This window comes from Hemicordylus capensis, chromosome 1, assembly GCF_027244095.1.
Source record: "Hemicordylus capensis ecotype Gifberg chromosome 1, rHemCap1.1.pri, whole genome shotgun sequence".
Classification (NCBI taxonomy): domain Eukaryota; kingdom Metazoa; phylum Chordata; class Lepidosauria; order Squamata; family Cordylidae; genus Hemicordylus; species Hemicordylus capensis.
This window is the reverse complement of record NC_069657.1, coordinates 153,052,621-153,072,476: the sequence shown is the minus strand read 5'-3', so window position 1 is coordinate 153,072,476 and position 19,856 is coordinate 153,052,621. Positions and strand designations below refer to the sequence as shown.

The window sequence follows — 19,856 nt, the reverse complement described above, 5'->3', positions numbered from 1 at the left end:
CTTCAGCTATTACACAGAGTTTCCAGGGTTGGAAAATCATGCTTAAAAGCGATTGATTTAAGATTTGCAATGGGCTTAAACTGTATCAATCAATGCCCCTTTACATAAACCTCTTAATGTGAGATCTTTCAATTCAACCAAGGCTATTCTAGAAAATTAATTTCTATGCTAAAAGCAGAGTATCCCAATGTTCTGTCTCAAATAAGTGCCATTTCACTACTTGAGAAGAGAGTCCTAACATAGAATACTGGTCTTTGTCTTCTGGTTGTTTTGGTGAACAAATTTACAATCAGAGAATCAAATCATTAAAATTAGGTTCAACACTTTTGAAAATAAAATAAAAGACGACTGTATTAAGACATGCGGCTCCTCACTCTGTTATAGCAACACAAAGTAGCAATACCAAATCCCAACTAAAACTTATGTCATGCATGTGCATGCATCCTGGAATATTTCTTACATTTCTGTTTTCTAAACATCAATGTTGGGCATATTTTTATATTTCTCTCAAATTCGGCCAATGCACCTACAGTATAAACCTATGAAATGCTTTTGGGGACATTTGGAAATACAACTTTCAATTGACCTCATGAGCTAGTAATGCAGATGTATTAAAATGGTTATCAGTTTTACCTTTTTTCACCTCGATGTTCAAATTTGACTCGAATGTCATTCTGTACAGAGAATGATACACATTTAACAAACAGACAGAACCAGCACAGTTTCTTAATTAAAGTTTGTGCAAATTCTTCACTAAATTACCAAAAGCCAATGAATACTTGCACACATTTTAAGGAACTTCCTCTAACAATGGGAAAAAGAATTAAGTGGTGGGCATTTTGAAAAGGAATGCAGTCCTGTAGTATGAGTTCACACAGGACACATCCGCTTAAGATCCATTCTGGAATACCATATTCCTTTTATTTCCCTCAATTTCAGATTTATGTACACCACAACATAGAACCGTCCCTGGAAGCAATGAACACCCACATAAAATGTAGGCATACATAAGACAAGCACATTACCTGCTTTTTTGGTGAAGATTTTGCTTTCCCTGTTTCTTGTACAGGCACTGCAGGACGACTTGCCTTATGAAGGACTGCCAAATCCTGCATGATTGAATTCAAAGCTTGCTGCTCATCTGTTTAGAACGAAAAAAAAGATATGCTATTTATGCCCAATGGGTCACATTCTGCAGTATTAAAAGTACAGAACAGGAGCTGGGTCCACGGAAGGGCCTACATTAGAACATTGCCAAGCAGCCAAACTTGTGCAATGATTTTTGCGGTTCTCTCCTCCCTCCAAAAGTACGACATGTAACGTATGCGGAGCGCGCGCGCGGAGGCAGGGGTGCGCACGCACACCGGAAACAGGCGCATGAGTGTTACTTACTTAGGCTCTGGCAGGCTAACGACGGTGGCAGGGGCGGCAGGGAGGAACGCTGCCGCCCCAGAAACTTTACAAAAAACCACAGCGCCGGAGGGGGAAGAGCGGGGGGGGAAAGTACTACCCCCCACCCTTAAAGCTACAACCCCACCCCCCGTGCCAAACCGGACGGGTTCGGAGCTATGCACATCCCTAATGGACAGTTCTAAGACTAAACTGAGCTACTCACATTCTCTCTCAGGGCATTCAGAAGATTCATAATCATGTCTAAGGAAGACACATCCTCAAACTTCTTCTCCAGACTTCCAAAAGAGATCGGGGAAGATCCAAATCCAAGTGGAAGGAGCTTCTGCTCTCACACAGGGGCAGGGGCAACAACTCATTTCACTAGCAGTCCCTTGCGGGTCCCCCTGCTGCCCAACCTTGGAACAGAGCTTCTCCAGTTTTTTTAAAAAGGAAAGTCCACCATGAGGTATTCTCAATGAATAGGCTTTCTGGATCAGACACATACAAGGACGAAAAACGGTAGCCAAGTTTATGGCTCTGCAATTAATTCTTATAATTTCCACCTCCAGCCACAGAGGCACAATGCTTCTAAATACTAGTTGCAGGCAAGCAACAGCAAGAGAGAGAGTATGCCCTCACCTCTTGCTTGTGGGCTTTCCAGAGGATCTGTGGGCTAGTGTGTGGAACAGGATGCTGGACCTGATAGGCCTTGGGCCTGATCCAGCAGGCCTGCTCTTGTGTAGTTATTCTTATTTTATGCTACCATCTAAATGTTTTAAATTATAAAATGCTCATGTTGTAACTATAGATTAGGGGTCAGTAATTGAAGACAGAACTATATCTGGCCCTGATTGATTGTTTAATTGCCGTCAAGTTGGTGTCGACTCTTAGTGACCACATAGATTAGATTCTCTCCAGGATGATCTGTCTTTAACTTGGCCTTTAAGGTCTCTCAGTGGTGCATTCATTGCTGTCGCAATTGAGTCCATCCACCTTGCTGCTGGTCGTTCTCTTCTCTTTCCTTCAACTTTCCCCAGCATTATGGACTTCTCAAGGGAGCTGGGTATTCACATAATGTGTCCGAAGTATGATAATTTGAGCCTCGTCATTTGTGCCTCAAGTGAAAATTCTGGATTGATTTGTTCTATGATCCATTTGTTTGTTTTCCTGGCTGCCCATGGTATCCTCAAAAGTCTTCTCCAGCACCATATTTCAAAAGTGTCAATGCTTTTTCTATCTTGCTTCTTCAAAGTCCAGCTTTCACACCCACAGAGTGTCACGGGGGAAAGCATAGTCCGAACTATTCTAATCTTTTAGTTGTAGACACATCACAGCATCTAAATATCCTTTCCAAGGCCTTCACTGCAACCCTACCAAGTGCTAGTCTGCAGCGTATTTCTTGACTGCTGGATCCTTTACTGCTGACAGTGGATCCTAAAAGGCAGAAGCTATGCACCACTTCAATATCTTCATTGTCAATTCTGAGGCTGGTTGCTGTACCCATTGTCATTAGTTTAGTCTTCTGTATATTTAGTTGTAGTTCCATTTTTTTTCACTGTGCTCTTTGACTTTCATTACTAGAGCTTGCAAATCATCCTCATTCTCAGCTATCAGAGTGGTGTCATCAGCGTAGCGCAGGTTATTGATGTTTCTTTCTCCCACTTTAAAACCACGCTCATCTTCTTCCAATCCAGCTTCTCTCAGTATATGTTCAGCATATACATTGAATAAAAAAAGGAGGAAGCACACAGCTTGTCTTACTCCTTTGCCGATCTGGAACAAGTTTGTTTCACCATGTTCCATCTGGATTGTGGCTTCCTTCCTGTGTATGGGTTTCTCACGAGAACAATGAGGTGTTCTGGGATGCCATTTTCCTAAAGATATTCCACAACTTAACATGGTCAACACAATCTGGCCCTGGAGCACTGTTTTCCAGGGATGTGCATGAACTGGCTTGGCACTCCTTTTATGGAGCACCGAACCGGTTCAAAAGTCCGGCGTTTAAGTCAGTTCGAAGGCGGGAGAGTTTCCTTTAAGGGGCAGGGAGAGTGTCCTTACCTGCCTTGCCACTTTCCCTCTGCCGGCGCCCTCCCCAAAACGGATGGCATGGGGCTGCAGTGTATCTCCTTGCAGCCCTGGTCAGCATTGTACCGGAAGTGGCCAATGCGCATGCACATCCCTACTGTTTTCCACTACACGTCCCACAGGCAGCACACACAGACCCCAGTTCTGGTCCCTGGCTTGCTGCTCCCTTTAGACAAGGGCTTCTCAAAATGCTCTCCAGCAGATGTTGTCCAACTCCCATCATCCCGGGCTACTGGCCACTGTCGCTGGGAATTATTGTAATTGTAATGCGAAAACAGCTGGATTGCCAAAGTTGAGCAGCCCTGCCTTAGACTCTGGACTAACTTCTTCTCTCTCCCTTTCATCCTCCTCCTCCCGCCAACACCACCACTCCTTGGCCAATTTGTACAGCTGTAAGTGGCTGAATGATCCCTTTCCTCTCAAACATGAGTGCCTAGAAGATGTGCATCAGTCCCCTTACCACTGGGCAAGACAGTCAAAAGATTGTGGCACTCACACTGACCAGTAAGGGGATGGATGTGCCATGAGAGGAAAGAGCGCATTCAGCCATTTACCACCATGTAGACCAGCAAGGAAGTTGTGGCACCAGCAGCAGGAGAGGAGCAGGAGGGAAAGCAAGAGAGAAAAAGAGAGGCAAGCCAGGAGTTGGGTCTGGTGCCAAGGGGGCTAGCGTTGGCCCAGATTGCACAGTGCCAGCAGGTGAGTGGGGCCTTGGCAGGCGGGGGGCCTGGCAAGGTGGCAGGTGCACAGGAGGCCCCCTGAAAATTCAGCAACACCTCTGGGGCCACCCCCCCAAAGGGGGATTGCACCCAGGCAGCTCAGTGGCAGTGACCCCCACTAAATAGTGAAGATCACTGCCGTAAAGATACAGCAACCAAAACAAGTCAGCTCTGTTCTTATGCCTTAATTTTTGCAGCACAAGCTACTGTTCTAAACAGCTGAAGCATCTCTCTCTCTCTCTCTCACTCTCTCACACACACACTTATACTGCCCAAAACGCAAGTTTTCTGGGAGTTTTCCAACAAAACAATAAAAACAACCAATAAAAAGATTAAAACATTTCAACTATTAAAATTTAAAATGTTAAAACTATTAAAAACACAATTAAAACAATATCTAATTAAAAGCCTGGGTGGATAAAAGTTTCTTGACTGCCTTTTTAAAAGTTGTAAGAGATGGGGAGGCTCTTATTTCACCAGGAAGTGTGCTCCAAAGCCTCGGGGCAGAAACAGAGAAGGCCCGTCCCCAAGTAGCCACCAGATGAGCCAGTGGCAGCTGCAGATGAACCTCTCCAGATGATCTCAATGGGCCGTGTGGTTCATAACAAAGAAGACATTCTCTTAAATACCCAAGGCCCAAGCTGTTTAGGGCTTTAAAGGTTAGAACCAAAACCTTGTACTTTGCCCGGAAACTTATCGGCAGCCAGTGTAGATCTTTTAAGATGGGAGTGATATGGTCTCTCCAAGATGACCCAGAGACTAACCTGGCTGCCGCATTCTGGACTAACTGCAGTTTCCAGACTACGTGCAAAGGCAGCCCCACATAGAGCACACTGCAATAGTCAAGTCTGGAGGTGGCCAGCAGATGTACTACTGTTCTGAGGTCGTTGATCTCAAGAGACGGATGCAGCTGGCGTATCAGCCGAAGCTGATAAAAGGCACCTCTGGCCACTGCCTCAACCTGGGACACCAAGGAGAGGTTTGTGTCCAGAAGCACCCCACCCCCGGACTGCATACCTGTTCCTTCTGGGGAAGTGTGACCCCATCCAGAAGTGGCAGATCAAAATCATCTCCCAAGTTCCGACCCTGCACAAGAAGTACCTCCACCTTATCTGGATTCAGCCTCAGCCTATTAACTTTCATCCAGCCCATCACTGCCTCCAGGCAGGCATTTTGGGAGGTTATGCCTTCTCCTGATGATGTTGACATGGAAAAAAAAAGATTTGGGTGTCATCAGCATACTGATAACACACTGCACCAAATCTCCTGATGATCTCTCCCAGCGGTTTCATGTAGATGTTAAACAACTTCGGAGACAATATGGAGCCCTGAGGGACACGATACCGAAGTTCAGTTTTTGAAGAACAGCAGTCCCCAAGAGACACTATCTGGAATCTGCCTGAGAGGTAAGAGTGGAACCACTGCAAAGCAGTGCTTCCCACCCCCAACCCCCTCAGATGCTCCAGAAGGATACTATGGTCGATAGTATCGAAAGCCGCCGAGAGGTCCAAAAGGACCAACAGAGTCACACTCCCTCTGGCAATTCCCAATTGGAGATCATCCATCAGGCTGACCAAGGCATTCTCCACCCTATAGCCCACCCGAAAGCCAGTCTGAAATGGGTCTAGATAATCAGTTTCATCTAAGACTGCCTGGAGTTGGGAGGCCACTACCATCTCAATTACCTTGCCCAGCCATGTAAGGTTGGAGACAGACCTATAGTTGCTCAACTCTGAGTAATCCAAGGCAGACTTCTTCAGAAGTGGTCTAATAATTGCCTCAAGGAAAGGAGGCATCCTGCCCTTCCTCAGAGAAGCATTTATGATCTCTACTAGGCCTTCTTCTGCAACCTCCCTGCCAGATAGTATTAGCCATGTCAGGCAAGGATCAAGAGGGCAGGTGGTTGGCTGCATCACTCCAAGTAGCTTGTCCACATCCTCACGAGTCACAAACTGAAAATGATCCAGCCTAACCACATAAGAGGAATCGCTAGACACCTCCGATTTAGACAATCAATTAACTGTGGGGTCTAAATCCAAGTCGGCCTGAGTACGAGAGATTTTATCCACAAAGAAATCATTGAACACGTCACAGCAGGTAACAGATGGGTCCAAATTCTGATTCGAGGGAGGAGGCTCACTCACTAGCCCTCTCACAACCCTGAATAACTCTGCTTGACGTGAACTTAAGGACACAATATGGGCTGAAAAGAATCGCTTCTTTACCACCCGTATTGCCAGAGCATAGATCTTCAGATGTTGTAATCTATTGGATTCGAGTGGATTCTTCCTCCACTTGCGCTCCAGTCATTTACCTCACTGCTTCAGCCCCCGTAGTTCTTCCGCATACCAAGGGGCCAATTTTGAAGCTGGTTGGAGAGGACGCTTAGGTGTGATCATGTCTACTCCCCTGGTGCGTGTTTCAGTACTCCACCAGGCATCAACAGGATCACCAGCAGAGCCAACACTAAATCACTCCAAGGCTTCTTAGAACCTTATTGGATCCAACAGCCTTCTCAGGAGGACCATTCTAATGGACCCTTCGCCCCTGCAAAGGTGGGGTGTGACTGTGAGTCCAACCTTAACCAGACTGTGGTCCGTCCATGACAATGGGGAAATCACAGGAGTCCCCACGCATGGAACACCACCCTGATCAGAGTGAAAGACCAGATCAAGCGTGTGACCTGCAATGTGCATCAGTCCCAAGACCCTTTGGGATAGGCCCATAGTTGTCATGGGCGCTATGAACTCCTGAGCCGTCCCAGACAAATTGGTCCTAAAGTGGACATTGAACTCCCCCAGAACCACAAGCCTGAGAGACTCCAATGCCAAACCCGAGAACAAGTCCGTCAGCTCAGTTATGGACTCTATCAGGCAGCGTGGTGATCAGTACACCAAGAGAAGTCCCAGTCTATCCCTGGTCCCCAAACTTAGGTACACACATTCAATATGGCCAGACACTTCCACAGAGATCCTGGTCAGAGAGAGGTTATTCTTATAGACCATAGCCACTCCACCTCTCCGCTCACATCTCTGCATCTGCTCCTCAACAGAATACCCTGGAGGAAGAAGCTGGGACCAGACTGGGCCACCAGCCTCCCCCAACCAACTCTCTGTAATACATACCAGGTCTGCCCCTTCATCCAGAATCAAATCATGGATCGTTTCAGACTTATTCTGGACAGACCTGGCATTACAGAGAAACAAGGTGTGGGTCTGTGGGAGGTTGGCACTGCTCCCCAAGGTCAAAGAGCTGGAAGGACATCCGGAAGGGGTAACAGCTAATAGATTTCTTACTTCCCTTCCCCTGTAACGACGTGCTGACCTGCCAACTTTACTTCCTCTATTTCCCACCACCACCGGAATAGCCACCCCACACTCAGTGGACACACCCCATCTCCCCATCCCCAGACAAACCAAGACACATTTGAAACACCTAGGACCCAAAAACAACAAAAGCCAAAAAATACCACCTGGCCTCGCTGCCCCCCGAAGTGGCTCCCTCAAAGGAGCCGCTTTGGCCCCTTTCGTGTTGCCCCTTTGGTGGTGGGCCCGCCGCCACTGGGCAGCAGCCCTTTTATAAGCCCAGAAAGATGGCTAATCTAGCAGCTGATCCTCAAAAACTGCTGACTCACTCCCTCTGGCCCCAATCCCACACAGACTCACCCACATGGTGGCACCCACAGCCCCACACGTTAGGGGGCACCCAGGCTGGCAAGCTGACAACAGCAAACAGCAACCACACAGGCTCTCACCACTGGGCAGCAGCTGTCTCTGGGAAGCAGATGTTAAAGCCTCCTCCTCCCTGCAAGACTTCTTGCAACTGCCTTTTTACAGCATGGAGAACAAAGTTCCCACTTACTAGTATCTACACATCAAGCTGCCATTAAAAGTGGCTGGTTGAAGTACTGGCAAATCCCACCTAGAGGTGAGTTCCCTCCACAAAGACCCTTTATTGTGCAAAAGTTCATTTTTAAAAGTTGGTGCAAATCAATTAAAAAGGTTTTAGCATACACGCCATCATCAATTTACAATCAAGCACAGAACAAGACCTCTACTGTTCCCTAGCTGTTAAATTCCTTAACCAGATAACACTCTGTTCCGTGACTGGCAGAGAGATAATAAGGGAAGGGGAGGGGGGGACAGAGGAGTCACCATCAGCATCACCAGGAGATCAACTACCTAGAGGTGAATTACCTGGTCCTCTCTCCTTCCCTGTTGCCAGTCTTGCATCAGGAAGGGTCAAGAAGCAGCATCTGTACAAAGTAGCCAGGCAGAAAGTCCCATAGTCATCTGCGGCAACAGGACTTAACAGCAGTTTTTTCTGTGCAGGGAAGGGGAGGAGTTGGAGCCTTGACTGACAACTCTTAAAGTGTCCTGCAGTTTAACTAACCGCCAACTAGGGATATAACTGACCACTCAGCAACGGTTTTTTAAAAAGAAAGAGTGGAAAATGTTCACCATTTCTCCCAATCAACGATTTTAAAGACCAAGATGTGTCCAAGTGTATTTCCAAACTTAAATTAAAAATTTGCAAGTATGTGTTAATTTCATGTTCAGTGAATTCCACATTAAAAAAAATGCCTGAGCACTTTATATAGATGATCCAGTACTTGAATTTGGTAAAGCAACTCACCCATATCGGAAGCCAGCCAGAAATCCTACGTCTCAGAAGAACAGCTTTCCCATTAGCATCCTCTTATTGCCTAGGCAAGGAAACAAACAATTTTTTTTAAAAAAAAAGAAAACTGAAGGATATTAAGTCCAAAGAGATCTAAAATTATATGCCTTAAAAATGGGTATTGCCCAGTCATCCAACGTAATAAGCCACGGGTAGAAGCTGGGCAGCTGAAAATACACTACAGCTCAGCTATAATTATGTGGGTGCAATTAACTCATGAGATAGAGTGAAGACGGTTACAGGAAGCAGCCGGTACTACATCAGCAGTAATTCCCAATCCGTTTTCAGGAGAACACCTCGTCCACTATACTGGATGCAGCTATGTGGACAAAACTGTCATGCTGTGGACTCAATTCTAGCTTGAGCTCACCCAAACCCAACTGTCTATTCACAGATGTCCAAAACATAATTCCTTACATTCCAAGCACCAAAGTGCTCTGTTGACTGCACTGAACCCATGTGGGCAAGGAAGTCAGGAATGGAAAAGGTCCTATAGACATCTTAGGGCTCATACTAGAGTAAAACAAAAGAGATCTATAAACAAAAACTATCAAAAGTTGAAATGTAGATCCATGAGGGCTTCATGGAGGAATTTCCAGGCAGGAAGAGTGGGCCAAAAATTGATATTTAAGGATGCTTTGTAAAGTGAATGCCAGATTTCTGGCCCTACATAGGAGATACATAAAAAGCTGAGCCCAACTTCAAAGAACCTTGTGACGGTGACTAGAGATGTGCACACACAACTACTGACATTGAGCATCTACCTTCATGAATTATTCAACTAGCAGCTTATATGTTAAAAAAAAAACCATTTATGAATCTGTGGAAGCACCGTCCACAGGTATAACAAGTCAAAACGCACTGCTCTGGAAAAGCTCCCTACTTCAACCACCACCAAAAGTAACTAGATACATACATAAGTGTGTACCAACAGACATCCAAGCTAGAGTAGTATTATATCCAAGTTAACCCTTGTGTCTTTCCCTCTATGCCCATTACAGACTGCATCAAAGGTAAGTGAAGGTAAGGCAAGGCAATTTTCTCTCTGGGTCACCAGGTTCAAGTTAACTGGTGTTTTGCTTTAGTTATTTAATGCTGGCTGCATTCAGAGAATGGTGCAATTAAATTCAAATCTCACCACAAACCATGGCTTTATGACGACAAGAACAAGCCTTGGGCACACATTCTACCCCCCTTTCCTCCCTCCTTTGTGTGCAAGGGGAGATGATTAAACATTTCCTCTTTTGGTTATGAACTAATTGTAGCTGCCGATTACCTCTGAATATAGAAATGGCAGTTTGCTCAAGCCACAGTCAATTCAAAACCTAGGTTACAACCCAGGATCAAATTATAGTCAATATCCTAGCTTCTGAACTAATTGTGGCTTGAACAAGACATATTTCTATGCAACTCAGCCTTGTAGTCAAACCCCACAATTTACCCATCTGCAAGCGTTTACATTCACCTGCTTTAGGACACTGATTCTTCTTGGTGGTGGTAGAGGGGTTTGATTTTTTTTAAAAAAAATAAAAATATTTTCACTGTGTCTATGAGCTCCAGTAGCACTTGAAGCTGCTGATAATGTTCCTGGCAGCCAGCTCACACAGGTCACCATTTTTTAAAATCTCTCTAGAATGCACCAGGAAATGACCCTGCATTACACTGTAGGGTCATTTCCTGGCACATTCTCTAAAGGGAAAAAATGGCAATGGGCACAAGCCAACCTCAGGGAATGTTATCAGCACTTCAAGTACTACTGAAGCTGATGCTGTCTGCAGAGCAAAAGAATTAAAGACTTAACCCTCTCCAGTGCCACTCACCTTGACATAAAATCTGCCAAATAGTGAACAAGCAAATGATTAAACAATCATTATTAGTGAGCCCTATGGAGCGGGCTGTGAGAACGCACAATTTCAGGGCAATCCTGGTCAAACCGCTCCAGTTAACCATCATAGGCAAATAGAATCAATCCTAGTTAAGTGCTATCTTATTTATGTATTTTTTATTTCTCTATGTAAACCGCTTTGAGAATTTTGTTGAAGAGTGGTATATAAATATCTGTAGTAGTAGTTAACTGAAGCCAACCACGGGGAATGCTATCAGCACTTCAAGTACTACTAAAACGGATGTTGCCTGCAGAGCAAAAGAATTAAAGACTTAACCCTCTCCAGTGCCACTCACCTTGACATAAAATTAAAGTTGCCAACTGTGATCAGGCAAATCAAGGCTGGGATTGCCCTGAAATTGTGCATTCTCACAATCAGCTCCACCAGGCTCACTAATTCCAATCATCTTCTTAACCAGATCCTTCCGATTATGTGAACATGGAGACTGCTGTAGCTGGATATAAGAAGCTGCAGTTTGCTTAAAACTGCTTTCCATCTCCTGCCCTCACACATGAAGGAGGAAGAAGACAATCGAGTTTGTGAGTCCAAGGCTAGCGCTGCCATATTCTCGCCACAAACAATGTGGTTTGTTGTGCAATTATATTTAGATGTCATCTTTCCCTTTGAATTTTATGCAATAAGGTGGGGGTGGGAAGAGAAGCTTTTTAAAATGGTATGCTCCAAGGACAGGAGATAAGCATAAGGCTGACACTGACAGAGCTCCACAGCAGCTTTTTGAACACAGACTAGCCCTATTATTACACAGACTAGCCTTGTTTTGTTTTTAATGTTGTTTTAGAATATTGTTTTAAAAAGTTTAAATAGTTGTGTTTTAAATTTCTTGTTTTTGTTTTTAACTAATGTTTTAATGTTGTTTTTATCTTGTTGTAAACCGCCCAGAGACGTATGTTTTGGGCTGTATAAAAATGTGTTAAATAAAATAGATAGATAGATAGATAGATAATATTATGCAAGCAGTTAGCAAAAGGTCCAATTCTGGTTTCAGAATTTTAAAAGTCAATATCTAGTAACAAATGTAGGGTAAGTTCTACCAGCTAACACCAAGCATAATTCTGCTGTGTAGCACATACAGCTCAGGTTTGGACATAATGGGAAACCATGGTTTCTTGCTACAAGGATGAATCTTGAAGAACCAAAGAACCTCTGCACTGGCCCTCTTACTGGAGCAAGAGGCCTAGATCTATGGCTGGGTTCAGACATAATGGGGAATCCATTGTTTTCTGTTACAAGTAATAGTATTAGAGAGCTACAGCTTTGCACTTTGCCCTTCCTTTCTCCACACATGGAGGATGACAAGCGAGAAGCACCATACAAGCCTGTGGCTCTCTAATACTTTACCTGCAGCCAGATCTGGCCCCCGGGCTGTATGTTGTACAGACCTGTCCCAGGGCAACAGTGTTCTCTTTAACAGGGATTCCGAGATTTTGTTGACTACAACTCCCATAATTCCCCAAGCAAAGGATATTGCAGCTGGGGATGCTGGGAGTTGTAGTCAACAACATCTGGGAATCCATGTTAGAGTGAACACTGGAGGGCAACCCTAGAAAATGCCCACTTTCAAGTCGCCACCAACCAAGCTGGTGGCAAATGCAACCGGATCTCCAAAGATTATCTTAATAGGTCCCAGGGTTCTTTAAAAAGGCAGCTGAACAGCTTGAAGCTGTTCAGGGCTTTATAGGTAATAACCAGCACTTTGTATTTCACCCAGAAACTCATTGGCAGCCAGCGCAGTTCTTTTAAAATAAGTGTAATATGATCTCTTTCGATAACTCCAGAGACCAACCTGACTGCTACATTCTGTACCAAATGCAGTTTCTGGACAATGTACAAAGGCAGTCCAATGTAGAGTGCATTGCAGTAGTCAGGTCTGGATGTTACCAGCATATGCACCATTGTTAAGGTAGTTTATCTCCAGAAATGGATGTAGCTGGCGTATCAGCAGAAGCTGACCACTGCCTCAACCTCCAAAATCAGGGAGAGGTTTGGGTCCAGAGGTTCTGGACCCAAACCAGTAGCTGTGCTTTCTGGGAGAGTGTAACCCCATCCAGAACAGGCAGATCTAAGCCACTTGCTAAGTTCCAAACTCCCACAATGAGTACCACCCCGCTTAGATTCAGCCTGTTTGTTCTCCCTCATCCAGCCCATTACTGCCTTTAGGCAGGCATTTAAGGAAGTTAGGCCATTTCCTGATGAAGTGGACATGGAGAAATAGATTTGGGCGTCATCCATATATTGATAACAACCTGCACCAAATCCCCTGATGATGATCCCAGTGGTTTTATGTAGATGTTAAAGAGCATTCGAATGGAGCCCTGTGGGACCCTATACAATAGCTCCATTTTGAAGAGCAACAATCTCTAAGCAACACCATCTGGAAGCTACCCGAGAGGAAGGAATGGAACTACCACAAAGTAGTGCCTCCCACTCCCAACCCTCATTATTAGACAAATTCACAAAGGACAGATCCATCAGTGGCTACTGGTCTTGATTACTATATGGTAAGGCTATGCTTCACAACGTCCGAAGCCAAATGATGCATACCACCGCTTTGGAATCATATGGGGTGGCTGCTCCCAGCATAGCCATCTCCATGCAGTAACTAACACTTCTGGTATGGCAAGAAGGACTTTTTTTGCAAAACCAGAACCTCGTAATGGAAGTGTGCAGTACTAGGAATGGCCACCACCATGCAATTCTAAAGAGCGTATGTGCACATTATTCAGCTCTGGACAGTTTGAAGTACAGCCCGATATACTACCTTCAGGTTCAGAGGCAATATGCAGGAGGAACAATATTGCACTGTTGCAGGGGAACAATGGCAGGAGAAGGTGCATGCTTTTATCTCTTGTTTGTGGGCTTCCCAGAGGCATTTGGTTGGACACTGTGGGGTAATTGGATGGTGAACTAGGTAGGTCTTGAGCCTGATCCAGCAGGGCTCTTATCAGGCATTCACAAATCCACTTGTCAGGGCAAATGTCCCCAGACCTCTGGTGAGCAGGACATACAGCACCACACAGATCTCCTCCCCAAAGGTCTCACTTCCACTGCCATTTCCAAGAAGATAAGGAACAGCAGAAATCTTTTTTGAGCAGTAGGAGAGGGCTTCCATTGTTTCTTACCATCCCTATTTCCCAGTACAGATGACAGATGATCGGTTTCTCTTCTAAATCCTCTGCCAGTATGCCAGAAAATAATATCACGGAAGAAAGAAGATTGGTCGAGATCACAAATAATGGCTGGAGTAGCTAGTGAATGAAGCCTAAATTGGTAGATCCTTGGCTCTTATGTCCTTAATGAAGGTATTCCCATTAGAATCAAACAGATTTCGCCTGATGGTGAAAAGGTCAGTGACAGAGCTTGACAAGTCTCCAGGGATAGAATATTCTACAACTTAGGGGCCATGGCAAAAAGGGTCCTGTCCCAGTCACTGCCAGATGCATCTCTGGAGGCGGGACTCAGTAGTGACCCATTTGACAATCTTCATGGCAGCTTGGGCAGGCCCATTCAGGAGAAGGTGCTTGTTCAGCTCACCATTGTATCACAATATAGCCACAACCTGACATGCACTGCTATATCACAATGCTACATTGTTACAATTCAGCTGTGGGAGAGCTGGGTACATCTTTGTTTTGAACTCAGCTCCAACAAAGCCGATTATTTATTGACCACTTTTCAACAAAAGTTCCCAAAGTAGTTTAGATTGATATAATAAATAAGATGGCTCCCTGTCCCCCAAAGGGCTCACAATCTGGAAAAGAAACATAAGCAAGACCCCAGCAACAGCCACTGGAGGGATGCTGTGCTGGGACTGGAGAGGGCCAGTTGCTTTCCCTCTGCTAAATAAAGAGAATCACCACATTAAAAGGGTGCCTCTTTGCTCAGTTAGCTATCTCCATGAAGCAGACCTGTGCATGGCCCAAACGCTGGATTTTGGCCTGACAGGGGCAATGTCGGTGTAACGGCTCTTAGATCAGGTAAGAGGCTGGCCCTAGAGCTACCCTCTTCCTTACACCCACATGCACTGAGCAGCTAGGCCATGCGGGTTTTTTGAATTAGGCAAACTAGACACAGAACAGCAGTTATCCAACAAAAGGTGGTTGATCTGAATAAAGCGATAAGGGCTTGGATTTAAAAGTAGTTAGGGGGAAAGAGGCCAACACCACCACACAACCTAACCAAAAGATAGTAAAGACACTAACTAGCCTAACCTTCCAGGTTCTTATGGCTTACTCCACGAGTAGAAATCATCCTTTGTGGAGTCTCCAACTCTCTCTAGGCAGACTGACTCCTACTTTGAGTAAGACTTCCCTGCAATACAGGCACTCCTGGGGGCAGGACCCAGCCAATCCCTCCAAAGATGTGCAAGGCATCCAAGGCTTTGCTTGCAACTTTTGCTAAATGAACTGAAAGGAACTGCAAAACACAGGAACCAGAGCTCCACACTCAGTGAGTACAAGGGCTCTGTTACTGTCAGGAGGAGCCATGTCAATCTCTCCCAATGTATCCTCATGTAATGTGTGTCAGGTGAGAGATCTGACACATCTATCAAGCCTGTCAAAATCTCTCCATCACTCTCTTCTTCCCACTCTTTTACCTGGGACTGGATAAGAGCAGGAGACACTCCAAAGTGCTCTTCACTCCAAAGGGAGCACTCAAGCAGCTGCCTTGTCTTCCATGATTCCTGTTTTTAAAAAAACCCCTCTAAATTTCCTTTCAGGTCCTCAAGTGGCACAGCTGGGACACAGGTTTTTCCGAGGCTGCAGCCATGAATCCTAGAACTACCCACACCACTTGGGAACCTGAAGGGGACCCCTATCCCACACCACACAAGGTGCCCTTTAAACAGAAGCCATGAAAGGCAAAGAATCTTGTTTAAGCATTTGTTCCAGAGAGAAGAGGATATGATGAAGCTTGTCTCCAGCCCCCACCTGGTCCCAGGCAAAGGAGTAGAGCACAGGGCGGACAGAAATGATGCATAAACCTACCATGCAGCAAGCCACCTATGTGCAGCAGTAGCTCTCATGAAGCCTCCATTCAATGCAGACGCCCCATATACATGAGCAACAATAGATTTAGTTGAAAGCTATTGATAGTATGTATATAAACACCCCCTTATCAGGCTCATGCAATAACAAGCAAGAAGAGCTGAGACAGGCCATGCGGCCAGCCAATGTAATTAATAATTTCTGATCGGACATGTGCATCATGTATCTCAAATGATCACAGTGTGGAGTGAGAAGTTCTGGATTCCTCAGATCTTGGAAAAGCAAGACATTCAATCTTTCACTGTTGGCTGGACAGACATACAATGTTTTCCTTCTCTTTCCTTCCCTGTACCTCCTAATTCTAAGAGAAAATATCTGCGGAGACTGGTCAGGGAAAAGACAGCACATATCCCCGCATCTTTCCTAGGACTCCAGCTGTAATGTGTACTGCCCTACCTCTTTCAGAGGTAAAAAGAGATGCTTGATATCTTTCAGTAAAGGAAGGGTTGTGCACAATCGCAGCTGCTACCTCAGGAAGCGTCTCCATGTCTCTGAAAGGACTGGCAAAAATAGAGGAATCCCCCCCCTGCAGGCTGACTCCCAAATATCAATACTGTTGGATTATGTTGGTTTTAATACACTTTTTTTTTAAAAGCACCATACTTGGGTTTGCTGCCTTAATAATTAATTGATACTACTTGCATTCTAAAAGCCTAACACTTTAATTTCTGCTATTATCTCACCCAGTAGCTTTTCAGCAACTGCCACAGTAAATAGATGACATCATTTTAATGCATCCAACTCACCCCCAAGAGATGACAAGTAGCTCAAACCATTCCTTAGAGAAGAGATGGCCAGCTTTTTAAATATTGTGTGTTTGGGTCAGGAGGGAATAATCTGTTATTATCAAGCAGTTTAAATTTATTTCATTAACAGTAATATTATGGTTCAATGAATAGTCTTGTTTCAGCAAGGACACAAGTGTCTCTGCTTCATCTTTTATCCTCCTCCCCACCACCCCAATTTTACTGCAACTTATAACCATTCTGATTTGTAACAAAACTATGACACACTCAGAATTGGTAGAACAGGGCACCCTAGAACTGCACATCACCTGACTGAGGTCAAGAAAAATATTGCTGCCAGATGCAACTCAAGAGCCAACAGTGGGTCATCTCTGACCAACGGTGGGTCAGGGTTTGCATTTTTAGTGCCCCTTGGTCATGAGCCTTTACTACCAATTTGCCCCTCAAGTTAGTGCTAACATTATGCACATGAAGAATGACCCATCTCATACTGAGCCACATATGTACTTTCCATCAAGGGTGACATTACAAAAGTTGATAGAAACTGAAGGTTTGCCACACATCTCACTCCTGCCCTTCTCCCACCTCCATTTATTTATGTAGGAGTTCCTTCATGTTCTACTCTACAAATGACCGGCTCCTGTCAATATTTTGGCCTCTGCCATCTGACTTCTCATTCCTGTCATTTACAAGAACCACTAATTTGCAAGTCTCTCCCACACCCACATCTCCTTCAATGGAATGTCAAGGCAAACAGCACAGCCCCTCACACTTCTGAGAAAATGAACCTGCATATCACCAATTTATCCAGAAGTCCACAATGGGTATTCTGGCCCAGATTTAATTAGGGACATACATCATTTTTCTTTTCTTTTCTTTTTTTTAAAGACACATTGTGCTTTTTAAATGAGGAGTATTTTCATTGCAAGATGTAGACAATATTTTTGTTCTAACCCTGCTCACAGAAAAGATAGTTAATAGGGTATTCCCACCACTATCTAAGTCACAAAATATTGAAAAAAAATGTAATCAGCCTAACAGTAGGGAGATGGAGTCAATCTGATTAAATACACACTTGTGTTCCGCAATGCCAGTTCCCCGGGATGACTACACCTACTAAGGCCACAATTCAGTGAAGTGCAACATACTTGTCAAGGAACTACCTGGGAAGCCAGAGTTTGCTCAATAGGTGTTTATCACTGTACCTCCTAAAGGCAGAAAGGAAAGATTGTGCTGTGCAGTCAGTGTTTTACATTTATAAATAGTTCGCATTTAAACAGCATATTTTAAGCGTTCAAAGACCTTCACATACATTATTTCAGTAATCTTAGGACAGCTCTGTAATGAACACCAGTACTGATATCCCCATACTGCAGATGGTGAAAGGATGAGAAAATCTGCCTAGCAGGTTTGTAGTTGAGGCAACATCTGAATGGGGGAAGGTACCGGCCATGATGCTATACCAGTGTTCATCTATTAATTCATGGATTTTATTCCCCGCTAGTAATTAGAAATGGTTCCCAAAAAGACACTGAAATGCACTGTCCCCATGGCTATGAAGGACTACTAAATTAAGATACTCTCAAAGAAAGAGAAGAAATCTTTAACTACATGTGTTCATGTGTCTATCTTAATCTTTCTGAAAGCTAAAAGATGCCAGGTTAAAACCAATACAGAGACATCTGGATATTTAAGGTAAAACAGTGCATTTAATTTAGAAAATTCGAGATTCCCAGCAGTTCTCAAACCAAAATACTGCCTGAACAGGAGGCTGTAGAACTAGATACTTTCGCTGATTATGATAGACTTCACCACTGTGTGATTTGAGTTAGATTCAAAGTTTCCATTCCACAAACTGAGGGAGCTTCTATTCACAGAAGGAATTCAGCGCTCCTCACATAAGCTCTCCTGTTTACAGAATGGATGTTTTGGGTCCAACCCAATAAGCTGAAACTGGGGGAGGGGGCACATGTTTTTAACTTTCTGAAATAAGATTCTTACTCTCTTTTCAAATCTAGAGTTTCATAAAACCAACACTATGTTGATGATTCTTGATGATACTATTTTTGATGCTAAACATGTGATGATTATCACTACAAGTGGTTTTCGATACTAGTAATGAAAAATATCTTACAAGATCTTAGTGCCGACTATACTGCATCTGCTGCACATGGGGATGGTTGTGAGAGAGGCTATGCAAGAAAAGGGAAGTGAATTTCAAAAAGGGAAGGCAATAACATTGATGAAGTAGTGGGAGTAAGTGAAAAGAACAATATTGCAACTAATAATATGTTCAAACTGAATATTACTACTCAATCAACACTAACTAATTGACTGTAGACTGTATTCCTGCAATTCATACCAGATGAGTCCAAACAAAGAAATCCAATAGCAATAAAACTCCACTAAGTGCAAAGTTTAAGTCAGTAAAAGGCATGTGGCATGGCAGTCTAGTTCTGGGTTGAAACACAAAATAGTAAAACCAACAGCATTCTAAAAAATTGAAAAGACTTCTGCTGAGCACCTGTGTGAAACACTGCAACATAAACTAAAGGTGTATATATTTATTCAGTTAAAGCACGTCATCAATATTCTGTTCAGCCAAAGGAACATGAAAGAAACGGTATATTTTTAAACTATTACTATTTTATTATACAAATATTTTTAATAATAATGTCACCTTTCAACAACAACAAAAGAAACACAATAAGATACCAGCAACAGCAAAGACTGCTAGGATTGGATAGGGACAGTTGCTCTCCTTTTGTTTTGTTGTAACCCGCCCAGAGACGCAAGTTTTGGGAGGTATAAAAATATGTTATAAATAAATAAATAAATAAATAAATGAAGTATCACTTTAGAAGGTGTCTCTTTGTCCAGTTATAGCAAGGGCATTTATGTAATCTAACACATTAAACATCAGTAGAAGCTATACCACTGACTTCAATGAAATGTGGCCTTCTGTACCCTTGGTATTAAGATAATACAGGGCTTTATGGGTCTGGCTATACAGCCTTGTCTCTTTATATCAAAATACTTTACAACTACCCAGCTGACCACTTCTTTGCTTTCTGGCACTGAACTAATTGTGTTATGTGTATTACTTTATAAGTGTTATTTTCTACCAGGTGATAATTAAATCTTCTTACAATTCTACAATTTCTAGAATAAGTCTGTATCAGCACTTACTTGTGCTGAGAACAAACTGTCTGACTGAACTCTAACACTTTAGGCAGCATTTCAATACATTGCATTTTTAAAGCAGCCTTTGCAAGAACTTAT

General features: G+C 43.8%; 1 protein-coding gene across 5 annotated transcripts in view; it reads right to left on the bottom strand.

The window, feature by feature from the left end:
* Window positions 1-19,856, bottom strand: part of MAP3K2 (mitogen-activated protein kinase kinase kinase 2) — a 56,431-nt gene that overhangs the window by 31,633 nt on the left and 4,942 nt on the right. For 3 of the 5 annotated variants that reach the window (XM_053297668.1, XM_053297642.1, XM_053297658.1), the window contains exons 2-4: window positions 8,832-8,901; window positions 1,026-1,141; window positions 634-674 (exon numbers count right to left, since the gene is read on the bottom strand). In XM_053297668.1, coding sequence (XP_053153643.1) covers window positions 634-674; window positions 1,026-1,141; window positions 8,832-8,835 — 161 coding nt within the window. In that variant the 5' untranslated portion in view covers window positions 8,836-8,901. Of the gene's footprint in view, window positions 1-633; window positions 675-1,025; window positions 1,142-8,392; window positions 8,421-8,831; window positions 8,902-13,902; window positions 14,277-19,856 lie in introns of those variants that run through there. The other 2 variants (XM_053297650.1, XM_053297678.1) reach the window with 2 other exon arrangements.